Genomic DNA, 16,994 nt, shown 5'->3' on the forward strand with positions numbered 1-16,994 from the left:
CAATATACTGCTTGACTTTATCGTAAGTCAACAGCTTAGGGATCCGTGCACCTTTAAGTAGTTGAATTGCTTTTCTTCGCTTCCTAGTAGTACTACAAGACATGGACAAATTGGACCTTATTGCTTTGTACTTTTCTTTACTAAGCAAACCATTAGTGGATTCATTAAGGGTCGGGCACCGGGCAAATTGACCGCCTGTGAGCACAACTTTGCCCGGCTGTTCAACTCTGGGCTTTCAATGCGGCTTTTGTGAATAAAACTTGAATGCAAGTTGCTTTTCTTTGATTTCTGCATGTGCCTTCCCAAAAATAAAACTGAAGTTCATTTAAAAAAAAGAAAATCTCCTTGTCTTATTCCTTCCTTGACACTGCTCATGTATCGCCCCATGATTCATTGCAAAAGGAAAATTGATTGACGGTCTACATGAAAACCCATCTTGAAATCTCCCAGAATTGCGATGGCTACCGGCAAAAGAACGATCGCGCGATGTTTTCCTCTTCGACCTCCGCCTGAGAAAAAGTCAAGAGGTAAGTAGTGATTTAACCATTTCTTTTCGGAATGTTGAATGGCTAACTTCATGCTCAGTGAAGAGTGAAATCTTTTCAACACCCAGTTAAGTTTATTATCGTAGTGTCAAGATTTTTAAATATGATTAAGCAGTGTTTGACACATGCGAATATCGAACTCTCTTGTTCAAGGCGATTTCATGTATAGAGTCGAAACATTTCAAAATACTTTGTATAGACAAAATGTTCTAGATTTTTTGTTCAAAAAAAGAAGGCAACGAACGATTGTTATTCATGTTCAGTGAAGAGTGAAATATTTTCAAAGACCCGATTAATTATAAGCTTATTATCGTTGTACAGGTGATTTGTAAACAACAATGTTTAACACGTGTAAAAATCGAACCCTCTTGTTCAAGGCGAATTTATAGCAAAGGTCCGAATCATTTCAAATTATTTTATATAAATAAACCTTTTCAATTTTACACAAAATTCGAAGAAAGGATTGAACAATCGGCTCAACTTTTTAACTGGTTGCCTAGCACGTGACCAATTTCTCTTCCCCGTTACATGAGTTTCAAGTTTCAGTTTTATGTAAACAACAAACCAGTTCGCACGGAAATATAAGCTTGAATATTACTCACAGACACAGACATGCTGCTGCTTGTGCCGTCAATTGCTAATTTATTGTTCGAAAAGTCGAGTTTTAGATATACTACGAGCAAACCGTATTTTTCTTTTAGTCCGTTGAGATTGGAGCGAAAGAAAAAAATAAGGACACGCGAAAGCTGGAGGCGAGGCAAGGCGAATTTTTTTTTCGTTCCACGACTACAAGAAAATTAAATAGGGACTGCTCGTAGTCTAAGTTTTACTGTTAAGATTCACTCCCAAAATTTATTCTCTCCGTGCGACGGATAAAAAAACGACTTGCTGTAGTAGCCGGTGTCCGTTTCATGTGTTTTTTGACTTAATGCCCTTCCCATTTATGTGCCCGACTGCTAAATCCGTATGCCCTCCTGTCAGAAATCTTAATTAATCCCCTGTCATTACTATAAAGTACTTTTACACTGCGTAGGGAGTTATCATTACTGATTTCAAAGCCTTCAACAGAGGATTTAACAACTGATCCTAGCACTTATTTACAACTTTGCTGGAATTTGCAACATAATCAATAAGCTGTTTAGGTGAGGCTTTGTTTACTAAAGTAACCCACATGCCATCCAAGGCAGGCTTTTTGTTATCTGAGGTGCCTCCATGAACCTCTTTACAGCTCTCCAGAGTTTCCTCCTTTCTGCGTCTGCTTGAAATCTCGGTCTTGGGAACTGTAAGTACTTCTGAATTTGTATCACTGATTTGACTAGGTTCACGCTGCCTTTTAAGTATTTTTCTCTTCCCTGTGTATTAATGTTTCCTATAACCGGTAAATTCTGACTTATAGTCACCTAAGGCACACAAGAGAAAAACACCACTGACCTCAATATTAATATTTACCTCGGTCACAGTGTAAGTTGTGAAACTGTGAATGCATAGATTTGATTTTAATTGAAGTTACAGTAATAAACAGTACAACTTGAGGTTAGCCCATCTTGATCGAAAGTCCTGAATACCTCAGTGAAACACTATTTCAAATAAATACTAAAATACTACACATCCAAAACTTCAACAAATCAAGTTTAAACAATGGAAACAATTATTACCAATTTTGGCATTTATATCCCCACTTCTGTAGGGCAACTAGGGAGAGAATAGCTATAAACAGAGTCACACACTCTACCTATGTTTTGTTTTTCATTGAAATAGATTTAAATACTGTTTGCCCTAAGAGCTCATCAAGGGGTCTCACACCTAAACTTGACATACAATAAATAAATATTTAAACAAAGTGTTGCCAAGCTGTTCATAATAAAACAAATGTATATATCCTTACTTATTGTTTCTGGTGCTAGCTGTCGTTTGGTAGAAGATAGTGCAGCTTCTTTCTCTTGAATCCTCTTCAGCTGTGTACAGAGGGCAAGAGCATGAGTAGAAATCTATACACAATGATCAGTTATCAACCAAGGCATGTTATTTAGACATACATATCTTGGCAAATGTTTTCAGTACCAAACACTATAAAATAAAAGTCGGTCATCGGACATTGGCCGTCCATATATTCTCATTTCAATATTTTACCTTCCTGGATGCCAAGTTCAACTTTGTCTTTTCCTTTGAATATGCATCACTGACCTCTCGTTTCTAGGTCAGTAAAAAGTACATCAATAAGAAACTCAGATAAAATAATTAAATGACCATTGCTGTCCTGCAATATATATCCCCACCGAGTGCCAAATTGCCTGGGCTTTGTGAAAATCATGATAAAGATTGAGATGTTGGGGGAATTTAAGGAGAGAAAATGTGTCCTTTGTAGTGTTACGGAGGCCTGCTAAAGCTGTCTACATCATTTGAAAAATGATTCATTAAAAATCTCCTTGGGAATTTTCCATCATGGGTCCATCATGCTTTGCCAAGTTCCAGGAATAGGGGCATTTGAACCCCTCTTATGAACATAAAGTGCTGCATTTGAACATCAGCAGCAGCCAGCAGGAACAACTCAAAAAATTAGAATGCCTCAGGTGGGGGAGGGGGAAGGGGGGCATGTGAAAGTTCTGAATTGCTCAGTACTTTAATATGGCTGCAATCAAGCTTCTCGAGAAAAAAAAGTTACAGCATCTTCTTCAGTGTCCCAGGAAAAATAAGACATTAACTTTACATATATCTGACACTGTAGACACATAAATTCATGAGACTGACCTCATCCAAAACAGAATCCAACTTTTCCTTCTCTTTTTGTAATGACTTGCACTCCAACAAGTAATTTGCTTTCAAGTTTCTCATAGCATATTTGTATTCCCCAATTGGAAATCTGCTTTTGTTTACAGTTCTTGTTGACACACGACGATGTCCTCCTTACCTTGCCATTTCCAGTTCTCTTTAATCACGTCCCATGTACTTGTTGGCTAATCCCAAAAGACATCTCTTGAAAGATTCTTGATTGTGGATTTGTAAAATCAGGGACACCTGTCTACCTGCATAAGCAAATAGGCACCTTAAGATACCAGGACGGGACGAGCTAGGACGGCTACCGGAAGTAAATTGACTCAACCGGGCATGCGCACGAGAACTCTCGTCTAATCTCTCTGCCGTCCTCATCTCATTCTCGTCCCCAGAGCCTCCGTTTCTTTTGGTCACGTGGTCGGAGAAACGGTCGACGACATTTTGAGACGCGTAGCACTGGGGACGAGAATGTCCTCATCTCGTCGAGGACGCCATTTCGCCCGACTAGCCGTCGTATCGAAGACGTGAGTATTTTGCACTTGTTTTGCCCCGATAACTGTTCCAATCGACTTTATTTTCAGTTATATGATAGAAATGTTTATAGCGTTCACAGTTTTCGTGATTGTAGTGTAGAATACTACGCTGAGATACGAAAATGTGAGTAAAAATATTCCTCGTCTGTTCGTTTGTGTTTCTGCAGCCACTGTGCAGACGCTATCACGAGTGTGCAAGCTCAATACAAACTCTATGCATTGAGAATACAACAGTGTAAGTATAGTTGATAAATTGTTGTAAGAATGAATGCCATGGAGCATCTATCGAGCAAATAAAATACACATTTTCAAACTGATGTTTAGTTGTTGTTTTTATACTACCCAGAATTTGATGCAACGTTTGTTTGATTTTTATAATGCTTGTTACAATTACAGATGGAAATTGAAACGTTCAACAAAAGTCAGGATTCTTCGGCGACAGAATTCCCAAACGCTTTAGTGGTAAAAAGCCATCTGAAGCAGGTCGATCAGATTGTTCGTTTAATTTTTTCATACGGAAATTATGGTTTCTCTATTAAAATATTGACAGATGTTTGCTTCGCTTATAAAGAAAAAGAAATTCAGCATCGCTGTTCACTATCGTTTAAGCCTAATAGGATAACATTTCTATCATCTCTTTTATAGTCTAATGGATGTCATTGCTTCTGTGAATAGCTTGTACGAGGTTCCAATTATTGACGTCGCCGTCCTTTGCAAAAATGCACATCTTAAGCATTTTGTTTTTGGCGACACGACGGGACCCGCAAAAGTTTCCCGCGTCCACTGCCGTTGCCGTCCTGGCCTTCCCGTCCTCGTATCTTAAGATCCCTAATAAAACCACAGATACGGTAAATGAGCTTTTGCAGTACATCAAGTCCAAAGTTTTGTTAAGTTCACATTAGTACCTCTCTTAAACTACATAAATTACGCACGCCGTACAAGATTTTGTCACCCCAGCAGAGCGACCAGACCGAAAACTTTTTTGAAAGAAACAACATTCCTGTCCGCAGGAACGTATGATTTCAGATTTTCAACTGCTGCTCCTAAATTCAAGGTTTTCGAAAAATTCTTGCCATATCGACCACCGCTGAGATAACAAATTTGCAGGACAAAAACAGACATAATTCATCCAAACCGAACGGGAAAATGCTCAAAAACAGATCAAAATGAAGCTTACCTGACAAGTATTTCAGCCATCTTTGTCCAACTCAGCCACCAGGTTTAGACTTCCCATAATTCTCTTCGAAAGATGAAATTATTTAGCATAAATTTGAATAATCCGCCCTTCATGGTTGCCGCCATCTTGAATTTTTCCGCTGCTAAATGAGATGACTGGAATCGCGGACTCGTAAGCTCGGCGTGATTTGATCACGCAACGTGCCAACATCCACGCGAGAGCCCCCGACATGTGCGTGATTCCGCGCGGATATATGACGTCAGGATGGCGCAATTTGTTCTAAAAATAGAAAAATTGTCCCATATCATAGGTGCGCACGAATCCCGAGACTTCGTCCCCGATTATGGCTCCTGTCAGCACTCAATTTTTTAAAAATCCAGCCGTTAGCCGTGATAAAAATTGGAAAATTTTAACTGTTAGCCGTAAAAAATGTTAACCCGCGTAAAATAATTCGGAAAGTATCAAAGGGGTGGCGAATGGTCCTTCAAAACCATGGCAGAGTCTCGCAGAATTTTTGTCGAATTTCACGGATCTCGCAGTCTCGTTTTCTAGCGGTTTTATGCGTCTCGCAGTCTCGAGTTTCTGCTAAGGTTAGGAAAGTCTCGAAGTACCGATTTGTTTGTTTACTTTTTTTTGGATACATCTGAACGTCTTGACACTGAACGTCTCGAACTCGCATTTAAAAGGATGCTACTAAAACTGGGAACGGGGAACGGGGAACGGGAAATGGGAAACGGGGAACGGGAAACGGAAAACGGGAAAGGGGATACGGGAAACGGGAAACGGGGAACGGTGAACCGGGAACGGGAGTCTGGGAACGAGTGTACACCGGAAACCCGCCTAAGACTTCAACATGGCGGACAAAGGAAAAGAAAAGGGAACAGTTTGGGGAAATATGAGGAAGTGTTACGGGTGTAAACGTGAGTTTCCACCGGCTGTGCCCCCAGAAGACCAGTACGTTCTTGTTACAGCAGAGTCCGATTGGTACTGGGATAAATAAAGCATGAAATGGCGTCTGGGGAGAAAATCGAATCAATATTATCACATGCTACCCCAATCGGTCAGGCCACAGTCGTTCTTAAATAAAATTTCAAGCCTTCATAGTCTTCTCATATCTTCTCACCTTATGCGCGAGCTGTCATATCAATATTTAAAGAAAGCAACATGTAATATGATACCGAGGATAAGTGACATAACACATGACCATCTTTGAACGTAGGCCGTCCGCTGTCTTCGCATTCGGTAGCATGGCTGCCTTTCGGAGATCGGCAAGTCAGCCGGCAAATCAGGTAAGCAGCGGATAAATAACCTGTGGCCTGGCCGCTTTGTTATAGACAAAATATATGAAGAAACAAAAAGGAATATCCAAATAATGCTAATGTTGGTGAAAGATGACCGCGGAAAAGCGACTGCGTGACACTCGGTATAATTTTTAGGAGACGAAAAACAGTCTTTATTCTCTGTCTGTATTTTGTACCCAGTCCGCAGTTTGCATTTTGTACCCGGTCAGCAGTCGTGCAACCTGCATTCTTTCATTTTGTACTGACCGATTGGGGTGGCATGTGATACCTATTCGATTTTCTCCCCAGGCGCCATTTCGTGCTTTGGTTTATCCCAGTACCAATTGGACTCTGCTTTAACAAGAACGTACTAGTCATCTGGGGGCACAGTCTGTAGAAACTCACGTTTACAACCGTAACACTTCCTTACCTTTTCCCAAATTGGTTTCTTTTCTTTTCCTTTGTCCGCCATGTTGAATTCTCGGGCGGGTTACCGCTGTACACTCGTTCCCAGACTCCCGTTCCCGTTTCCCGTTTCCTGTTACCCGTTTCCCGTTTCCCGTTTCCCGTTTCCCGTTCCCCGTTTCCCGTTCCCCGTTCCCCGTTCTCGGTTCCCCGTTCCCCGTTCCCCGTTCCCCGTTCCCCGTTCCCCGTTCCCCGTTCCCCGTTCCCCGTTCCCCGTTCCCCGTTCTCCGTTCCCCGTTCCCCGTTCTCCGGTCCCCGTTCCCTGTTCTCCATTCCTGTTCCCTGTTCCCCGTTCCCCTTTCCCCGTTACCAGTTTTAGTAACATCCCGTTTAAAACACTGAAGTCTCGGTCTCGCAATTGAAGAAGTCAGAATGTCTCGTGCTCGTAAAGAAAAACGCTAGTGTCGCCTTCTCGCAAAATCTTGCATTTACCATTCGCCAACCCTAATTAAAGGTACACGTCATGGCCTGGCAACATTGCTATTGTCATTTCAGGATATCGCATTTCATTTGTGATTTGATATTTCAAGTCACGTGTATTAAATAAACGTGCCTCTGCTCACCTAGCCTGCAGTACAGGCGGATAAGCGGGCTCTAGCGCGATACACGAGCGCGCGCGAAGCGCGAGGCTAGAAAAATCCTGTTCTGATATTGACTTCAGAGGAATCAAAGAAGAATCGGGTGTCTCTCGACTGGTAGCCGTTAAGCCACAAGGAGACAAACCATAAAAAGTGCAGTGTAATTGTTGCATGTACAGATAATGGGCCTTTTTTTTTTACCGACGATCGCTTTTCCGATTTTTTCATTCGAACGAAAAATAAGCCTCACCGCTTAATTTAGCAAAAATCGATATTGACATTGACAATGATATTGATATTGACAATGAATTTCCTCATAGCATTGTGAAAGTAGTCTGCGGATCCACTCGGCTATGTTATGACGAAATCATCATCAAAAACGGGACAGACGCCTGAAAAACTGACGTCAATTTGTTAAATGTAAAGCAAAAAAAAATTTTTTTGCAGAGCGCGAAAAGGCCTAGGTACGAGTTTAGTGCTACAGTGGCTACGCAGGACTTGTAAGTAGCGGTTTTCTCTGTAAGGTCGCGTAAGAAATAAAAACAGGGGACAAAGGTAAACTATTCGTTCTTTTCATTCCTTTATTTACTCTCTTCCTATTCAACAAGACTGTGTGCTCCCTGTGGCCATGTATTACGAAAAGGATGTGCGAGAAGGAATGCCTTCATTCGGAAAGAAAGGTTCTGAGCCCAGATTTCAAGGAAAGTGAAGACGCTGAAAGCTTTGAAAGAAACTGTCAAGTGTGTTTACGGGTCATCTCATGAATATGGGAATGAACAATCTTTTTCTTTCACTGATACGTGGACAAAAGAAAACAAAACAGTAAACCATTTACAGAAAATAAACGTTATAATCATTATCTTGTGCTTACTTATATGCTACCCATTAATTCTTTTGTGATCTTTTATGCGATATCTATTTTTAAAAAGTTTCTGTATTAATAATTAAATTAATTATTACTTTAACAAATTATCAATTAACGCAGAAACATCTTTAAAAAGTGGGCGGGATCCGGATTTCCAGGCAAAAAAGGGCGGGATGGCGGGATTAACTAGAAAAAATAGGCGGGAAAGCGGGATCTGAGAACCCTATTGTAGACCCTCTCTTAATAGTTCAATTACTCAAGGCTATTATACCAATAGACCCTGCGAGACATCTGTCTGAGGGTGGCAAAAGGTTTTGACGTGACGTGTGATCGCCCCAAAATTAGCAGCGTGATGCGTGATTGAGACCAAATTAGCCGCGTGACGCGAGACAGGACATCATCACGTGATGCATGATTTGCTATTTTACAAGCACGTGATGCGTGATTTACCAATTAGATTTCCGTGATAAGTGAGCGTTCTTTGAACAAGAAGGATAGCATTCATTCAAAGTAAATAGTAAATAGAGTCTTAAAAAAGATCATCAAATCGTGGCAGACGTGACACCATTTTCTGTACTTTACTTTTTTGTACTTTTTTTTTTATTTGCTGGTCTTCTTCGTCCTTTTCTTGACCTCTGATGTCTTTGAACTTCGTGGATCTTCATAGTATTATAAGTCCAAACAATTGTGATACAAATTATGTGATTAAGTCAATTGAAAATAGCTAAACTTTGCACAAGGACTATGAGCTTCAGTGTTATTTTTGTCCATTTTGTCGACCGATCATATTTGGCAGTGCATCTCACCAAGAGAATATGACACACCATATCCGAATCCGGCTATCGTATAAAAGGTCTGAACGAATTTCGTCCAAAAGGGCTGAAACGATAACACACGTTAGAGTTTGGTGTCATTTTATACCGCTCGAGAAGACAGTTGTGTAATGAACGAGAGACTACATATAAAGGAAAACGTTTGTGTGCCACTTAATGAAGGTCGTCATAAAGACCTAACTGAATTCAAAGCCACTTTATATCCTTTACAGACATAAAAAACGTTGCCTCACAGAAAAAGGATTTGCAGGTGTAAAGCTTTGACACAAATATTGCCTGTATATTAGAGCATGGCAAAGGTGGCATAGACGTCTTCTCAATTCGTATACAAGATCTCTGCCAACTTAGCCTGTAAACAGGCTCCCGATTGTGTTATAGAAGAAGGAAAAAAAACAGGCTGGCAGAGATAGCCGATAGTCTAGAGGGGGGAAAATTCCACCTCGCCTTATTTTATTTTTTTTCGCGCTCGTCGGGAGCCTGTTTACTTACAGACGGTGAAAACTCTCCCAGTTTATCCAAGAGCCTCACGGATACAGACCGAATCTCCCGGTCTCCCGTTTTCATTTTTTGGGGAAAATTATTGGAATATCTGCCAATGCAATTTTGTGGTTGAATCGGCAGAGTTCTTCTTTTAACTTTAGGGTCGAGAAAGTAAAATTAGCGATGTACTTATTTCTCTATACGTGACGCGTGATTGGTGAAAAAATTCTCCGTGATGCGTGATTTAATAGAAAAATTTAACGTGTTGCGTGATTGGTACCCCCCCCCCCCCTCTCCCCCGCCACCTCCACCCCTTTGCACCCTTTCGGGGAAGGGCAGCTCTGACACTAGCTAGTATACTTTATGGATGTCCTCTAGCTAGGTTACTCGAGTCTGCATTACTTCACGTGTTCATGCTACTTCAGGTGTACAGCACTTGAGCGCAGGTGAGTGGGAAACATAAAAGCAGTTTGCCATCTTGTGCAATGAGACGTGATCGGTTAAGATTTATTAAATGAACTAATTAACATAAAAAGAAATTGCGAAACCTGAATTGCGTGGGAATATAAACAAAGTTGCTGCACTTACCTCGCCCGCGCTTCTCGCCAATTGGTTCTTTTTTGTTTTTGTTTTTTGTTTTTTTGCTTCGCATTTGTGTATTCGCGTCGCACGCTAAAAAATGAAAGAGATTGTTCGCAGGCTACCAATATTTACCAATGCTTGAGTGTCATGTATTACCTGATGCGCCATCAGGTAATTTGATGCACCATCAGTGTAATTTGTTATTTAAATGTTCAAAACGTTAAAGAAAAGAATTCTTTGTTTCACCTGCCAATTCTTAACTCTCTGGTTGGCATATTAATAACATTAGGTGAGGTCACTAATATCTTTCCTATAAGCGTTTACCAGAAAGGAGAACTATAATTCCTAAAAAGATGGCAAATTCGTTCAGTTACGACGCAGCACTAGGCTACGAACAGAGCTCTCCGTTCAAAAGGTGGAAGGCAAAAAGTTCATTGAGACAGAAGTTTGTCCTCAAGCCGGGGACACCATCTTGGATTTACGCTGCGGTACTGGAGAGCTGTCTGCATATCTGACTGAGCTTGTAGGACCCGAGGGAAAAGTTGTCGCTGTTGATCCTAATAAGGAACAAATTCTACTAGCTGGCTCAGCAGTCTTATGGTGAAGTCAAGAATCTCTCATTTGTGGAAGGAAGCGCTTCAAACTTCCCAGGGATTGGGTCGAAGTCATACGACATAATTTTCAGTAATTATGTCATCCACTGGATCCCTGACAAACAGGAAGTCTTCAAGAATATGTTTAAAAGTCTAAAACGTGGAGGTAAAATAGCCATCCAGTGCAATGATCATCTTTTTCCTTTTTTATCCAGCGCTTACAAGGAACTCAATCCCGAGAATGCTGAGGAAATTTATGAAATGCTTCATTGCGAAGAGAGGCCCAAGATTGAGCAATACTGTTCCTTAGCGGGGTTTCATACCATGGGGGGGGGGGGGGGGGGGGGGGACTATCACAAGTCGTTTTTGAAAGCATCGAGAGCCTTCTGAAAGTTCTTTGGTCTATAACACACGGTGTTTTTGATCCCAAGCTTGTAACCGAGGAGCGCTTGGAGAGATATTATCCGTACTCAAACCGAGATGGTAAACCTCCGTTTGACTTCAGAGGAATCAAAGAAGAATCGGGTGTGTCGACTGGTAGCCGTTAAGCCACAATGAACAGTGCAGTGTAATTGTTGCATGTGCAGATAATGGGCCTTTTTTTTTTTTTTTTACCTATGATCGCTTTTCCGATTTTTTCATTCGAACGAAAAATAAGCCTCACCGCTCAATTTACCAAAAATCCAGCCGTTAGCGTGATAAAAATGGGAAAATTTTAACTGTGAGCCGTAAAAAATGGATAGGGTCTAAAAGTACTTACGAGTGACCACGAGTGACCACGAATGAGCACGAGTGACCACGAATGAGCACGAGTGACCACGAGTGACCACGAGTGACCACGGTGAAGATTAAGTCAAAAAATTATCATGACGTCGTTAAGAAGTCATTGTGAGGTCATTTCATCAAATAATGACCTGACCAGTGACCAAACTTACGCTATTTAATAGTGTTGAGAGCACTGCCTGTGCGTTCACAATTCGATTTTTTTTCTTTCCAAATATTGGCTGCTGACCAGGGGCGGGGCAAAAGACTCCTGAAATTTTCGTATAGGCATCATCCAACAAAAAATGACGTCACATCCGGTTTAAACTGCGCTTCGCGGCTCGTTTCACAAAGCGAGAAAATGGCGTTTCGATTACTCACGATTTCCGTTTATTTGTAAACCATCAGTTTCGTTTCATTTTATATTGAGGATGGAAAGATCTTGCAGACACATTACTTCGACTTTTTAAACAAAAATTTCGGGAAAAGAGAAAAGTTTATTATTGTTTTGAAGCAAAATAACGGAGAGCCTTCCGTCATCGCCGGGCGAATTTTACACATTTGCAAAACTGGTGTTGTTCCGACTTTTGGTTCTTGTTGTTCGTGATTTAGTGATAACAATAAGTGCAATAGCCTATAATGTAAACAACAACATGGATGAGGTATTGCTGGTCATAGTTTGCACTGTGTACTACGGGAACATAATTAACAGAAGCCGTTTAGCTCCGAAAGTCGCTGTCACCAGAGCTTTTGTTGCTCTTGACTCACGTGTATTGGTAGAAGAGACAAGCTGGATCGCATGCTGAAGGTCAGTATCCCACATTCCCACATCTCTCGTTGAAGATTGTTGTTTTCAGTAAGATACAGTACATATATATTGGTACTTTGGGGTCATCAGTCTCTTTCTCTTTGGTGAGTGCTTTTAAAACGCCCAGTAAAAACTTGATTCACGGCATGGAAGCTTATGTCTCGCTGGATCGAAATTCGAGCAAGATTTTTAAGTTCTATTCCTCTTTAAAAGTAATTAAATCAATTATTCAAATCCAAGCCATCAGGGGGAATCTGCCATTGAAGCTGCCCTAAGTTAAAGTCCTGTTTAAGGACCTTCCCCTTTGAAAATCGTGGGGGTGTTCTTTGAGGCAGCACAGGTCCCATTTATATGGTCTCGGGTACCCGAGATAACCCTCCCCCTGAGGCAACTTTATCAAGTGTTTGTAGGTGAAAATGTAGCCCCTGTAGGCCGAGTAAAAGTTGACCCTGCATGATTATTCGTAACTCTCATTAAATAATCAAATGTGCAACTATCCCTCTTTGTTTAAGTTTCCCTCAGTCATTTGATCACAGTGGTTTTTGCTGAGTTAATTTTCTCTTCTTTGATACAAATTGCTGCTTTAAATTTTAAATCTAGGCATTACGTGACACTCGCCATACTGAGAGTTGTTCCAGTTAGGCGAGCCAAAGTGTTTACGTATACTCAAAGAAAAGTTGTTGGTTACTTTACCTGCCAAGGCAAGTCAACTTGCTCACCTGAATTGTCTCGCCCCCAAGTCTGGTTTGTGATCCTCGTGTAAACAGTTGGTTGAATTTTGCAAAGAAATAAGTGAAAAGTTAGCTCCGCCAGGGTAACTTGGGGAAAGGGTTGTCTCTGGCACACAAGAGCCATTCTATTTTATTTCCAATTTCCGTCTTCCTCTTCCAACTGATTATGCGAAATGTACTGTCCAAAATCTTTATGGGTATTGGTGTTTGAGAGTGTCATCTTTATCACTACTGTGGAATGTACCTCACCTTACAGCCACCCCCGTTAACACAGCCACCTCGTTATTATGGCCACTCTATTCTGGCTCAAACAAAAGCCCAGTCGGTCATTTTCTTATTTATTAATTATACAGTCAGATTTTTGTGGCCTGTTGGTGACCAGATTAACAGAGTTCTGGCACATTGTAGGAGTAATTTATGCAATGTGTAGTTCCAGAAAATATCCATACCTCCCCCATGGAAAGGAATTTTTCTGAGTCACCCCCCCCCCCCCCCTCACACCCCTCTGGAAATTCCGATTGAGCTTCATACATTTCTTTAAATTTTTTGGTCTTATAGAACCCCCCACCCCCCAGGAAATTCCAATCCCTTCTGTGGGGGGAGTATGGATATTTTCTGGAACTGAACAATTTACATGTACAGTAAGCAACAGGCATCATTTTGATAGTGAAGTCCCATGCATACATGTAACTCTTGATTATTTTGAGATTTTATCTTTATTATGTCATCAAGGCAATAATATTTTGATTCCTGCTCCAGCGGGAGGGGGGAGGGAACTCTCCTCTATGTGCTATATATAGCTATGTGCAGCCCCAAAGGGTATGGTTATTCAGCCGTTTTGGTCATAAATACTCTAGGGTAAGGCTTTTGCCCTCTAGTCTTTAATTTGGTATGTTTTTTAGAATAAGCTACCTCAATTTTCATCATTATTGATAAGACCGTCAACAAAAGTCCTTCAAAACTTATGTTTAGGGCAACTGTAGCAGTCGCAACTGTCATAAATGGGGTAGGGAAAATCGCAGATTATGGTCATAAATAGGTTAAGGGTTTAACTTTTGTGAAGAGGGCGGCACTGACCCCCACCCAATTTTTCTGGGATGTACCAAACACATTTTCTTAGCAGTTACTACAGTCTTGCTTTATTATTAAAATCAAAATAGTACTTGCTGCCAGGTACTTTATAAAAGTATAACCCCTCCAGAAGCCTTCACAAAGTACATGTAATGTCAGGTGCTAACAATAATTTTTTTTGCAGCTGATTAAAATTTAGTATTAAATTGTACTGAACTGGTGCAGATTTAATATACATTATATTTTATCACACTTAGTTCACACCTATTTTAAGACTATTCAGCAGCAACTAGTACCTCTTGTATGACCATGCAGTAACAGTACATTCCAAAAAAAAAAATATGTGTATATGTATTACTATCCTGCCTGGAAGAGTGTGTAGAGAGAGCACACAGTGCAGTGCCCTACTGTATGTCTTTTGTTGGGTATAATAATCTTAAATTTAGAAGACTTGTATTGATCTTTTAGAATTCACAAAAAGAGTTGATATCTTGACAACTCTCCTTTGGCTGTGTCACTTCATAATAAATTAGCAGTTTGGTATGTTGTAGCATAGAACTTTAATTAAGTTATCGCACCGGTATCACAGAGGTCATGGGTTGGAATCCAGTTCACACTTCTTTTTTTTTCCAGGCTATAATTTCACCTTTGCTTAAGTTGTGTATAGTTGCAATGATCAATCATGTCTTTATAAGTTAATCAATGTATATATGTCACACTGACTTATACTTTAACATTTTATCTTAAAGTTTCTTTCTTTCTTTTATTGTGTGGTTCTAGAAAATGTCCATACCCACCCTAAGGAGATTATTGGAAATTCCAAGGATGGGGAGGGTCTCAAAAGCCAAACTTTTTAAAGAAAAGTATTAATCAAAATTGGAATTTCCATAGGGATGGGATTGGGAGATCTCTGTTTAATAAATACGTAAATATGTACAGACCCATTATCTGATGTGAAGACTGTGCAACATATCCTGGCCAATGAGTTGCCAAGGTGTAGCATCCTTGTTATCAATTTCAAGTACCAAATTAAAGAAGATCAGCATGTTAGATGGGAGAGGGGAATTTTTCAAAATATCATAAACTAAAAAAAAATATATTTTTTCCAAACTCAATCATGTTAGTAGTGTTAGTGTCTATTTATTTATTTATTTATTAATAAATACCTGTAAAGAGATAGTCATACATTCTTGCAAATATTCTGGGAGTCTCCCACAGACCATTTATATCATCCAGTCCCCTAGGAAAGTTACGAAATTTATTGTCCAAGTAAGCTACTGAACCATGGGCTCCAGTGGGGACAGTGCTATTATGATGCAATTTGCAGATGTGCTACATAATATGAGCTTAACAGTTTTGTTACCATGGCAACAGACGACATTTCAGACCTTCCCTGATATTCTAGGCTTTTCTGGCCACCTTTGGAGTTCCATTTTGATATTTGCCAATGGTGCTTCATCTGCATGATCCAGCAAGCCTATTAAATAGTAAGGTCAAAGTCATGGCCTTGATTAATGTTTTTCAAGCTGAAAATCACTGCATTATTGAAATTGGGTTAGAGGGGACTGGAAAAGATTGAGTTGCCAATTGGGAACATATTTTTTATAGCCATATTAGTGTGTTGCCTGTAGAACTATAAGGCTACCAAGTTTCAATGATCTCTGCTGTATATATGGTCTGTACTTGATGTAATATTGGGAAATCATCTGTCCTCTCATTTGCATATATTTTACACATTTTAAACTTAAATATCTCCAGAACTAATGCAGATATTTGCAAAGGTAAACAGTGCTTTTTGTAATCTATAGTGGAATTCTATTTGATACTCCTAAAAATTCTGAATCAAGGGGTAAAAATTTGATGATAGTAGCATGCTAAGTCATTGAGTTGAATTTATGCTGCTGACATTTACATGTACTGTAAGGTGTTGAAGAGAATTTTGGAGGGGAATTTGGTGTGTTTATTGAATTGCCAGAGGTTGGTTGGTTGGTTTTGTTATTGCTTTGTCATCATCTTCCATGTATTTTATTTTAAAGCAGAGTGGTTGGTAGCAAAAGCAAAACTGGCAATATTCTCACTTACCTGTGTTTCTAAAGTCATGTTTTTAGGTTTTTGTGGTCAATCTATTAGCAGCTACACTGTCTTAAATTACAATAGGAAAGGTGTGATATTAATTATGTAAGTTATACTTTGGTATCGTTCATACCAAAATTATAGTAATTTTCTGGTTCAATGTTTGCCTCTGCATTAATTTGATTAAACTACTGTAGTTTATTTTTTAATCGAATTTAATTCTGTCAAAAGGGAGGTGGAAATCTAAGAGCAATAGTAAACTAGACCAATGAATATACAGAGATCTGCCACCGTTGCTTTCGTGGCTGGGTGGAGATGAATCTAAGTCAGACCAAAATTAGAAAAAAAATTACTGATTTAATGTGATTATGGAAATGTTGGAGGGTTGAAATGGGATCCTGGCTATGGGAGGGTAGGAATCGGGACTGAGGGGGTGGGTGGTGTGCTTGTGAATGTAAGAACCTCTCTGAAAGTGAAAACAAACTGTAGGTTTGAAAAGTTCAAAGCGGAAGTAAAAATTATACTTTAATATATCGTGTTTATTAAGGTGGTAAATGAGCAAATACCCACTTACGGTGAGTCATTGAAACAATGACATAATTTATGTTTGTCTTTTCTTAGGTAGTTACTTCCTGGCATATACGCCCCTGAGTGACACAGGCATACAATGCTATGATTTAGATGATGCAACCTGCTTTCCCATGTTTAACATACACATAAGAGTATCAGTGGACTAGTGTACAAGTGTGATTTCTCTACTGATAATGAGAATTATAATAAAGATACAAAGCCACTCTGGTGTGATTTATTTAATATTATTCCTTAACAGTAAAGTGAACCAATTAA

The 16,994-nt window shown here is 39.9% G+C and overlaps 1 protein-coding gene, 1 long non-coding RNA gene and 1 pseudogene across 3 annotated transcripts; 2 read left to right on the forward strand and 1 right to left on the reverse strand.

Moving 5' to 3' along the window:
• Positions 1-732: 732 nt before the first annotated feature.
• On the reverse strand, positions 733-5,073 carry LOC149103755 (uncharacterized). The gene is made up of 5 exons (XM_089274233.1): positions 5,028-5,073; positions 3,294-3,568; positions 2,676-2,738; positions 2,431-2,500; positions 733-1,897 (listed from the first exon to the last, which is right to left on the reverse strand). The coding sequence occupies exons 2-5, from the start codon at positions 3,375-3,377 to the stop codon at positions 1,632-1,634; spliced, it is 483 nt and encodes a 160-aa protein (XP_089130359.1). The 5' UTR covers positions 3,378-3,568; positions 5,028-5,073; the 3' UTR covers positions 733-1,631.
• Positions 3,686-4,167, forward strand: LOC149103756 (uncharacterized). Its single transcript, XR_016202197.1, has 2 exons — positions 3,686-3,841; positions 4,018-4,167. It is a non-coding gene; the product is annotated as an uncharacterized LOC149103756 (long non-coding RNA).
• A 4,818-nt stretch (positions 5,074-9,891) lies between the features above and the next one.
• On the forward strand, positions 9,892-16,941 carry LOC149103757 (uncharacterized; annotated as a pseudogene). The gene is made up of 2 exons (XR_016201872.1): positions 9,892-12,273; positions 16,770-16,941. The product of XR_016201872.1 is annotated as an uncharacterized LOC149103757 (transcript).
• The last annotated feature ends 53 nt before the right edge of the window (positions 16,942-16,994 follow it).

This window comes from Orbicella faveolata, unplaced genomic scaffold, assembly GCF_042242905.1.
Source record: "Orbicella faveolata isolate gen_17 unplaced genomic scaffold, um_ofav_v1 contig_35, whole genome shotgun sequence".
Taxonomy (NCBI): Eukaryota; Metazoa; Cnidaria; class Anthozoa; order Scleractinia; family Merulinidae; genus Orbicella; species Orbicella faveolata.

What these genes read in the sequence shown, in the direction of transcription:
- LOC149103755 (XM_089274233.1), bottom strand. Translation starts at nt 3,377, where the DNA reads ATGAGAAACTTGAAAGCAAATTACTTGTTGGAGTGCAAGTCATTACAA. An exon ending in TGAACTTGGCATCCAGGAAG is followed by an intron (nt 2,501 to 2,675) that starts GTAAAATATTGA and finishes CTCTGTACACAG; the next exon opens with CTGAAGAGGATTCAAGAGAA. An exon ending in GCTAGCACCAGAAACAATAA is followed by an intron (nt 1,898 to 2,430) that starts GTAAGGATATAT and finishes ATTAATACACAG; the next exon opens with GGAAGAGAAAAATACTTAAA.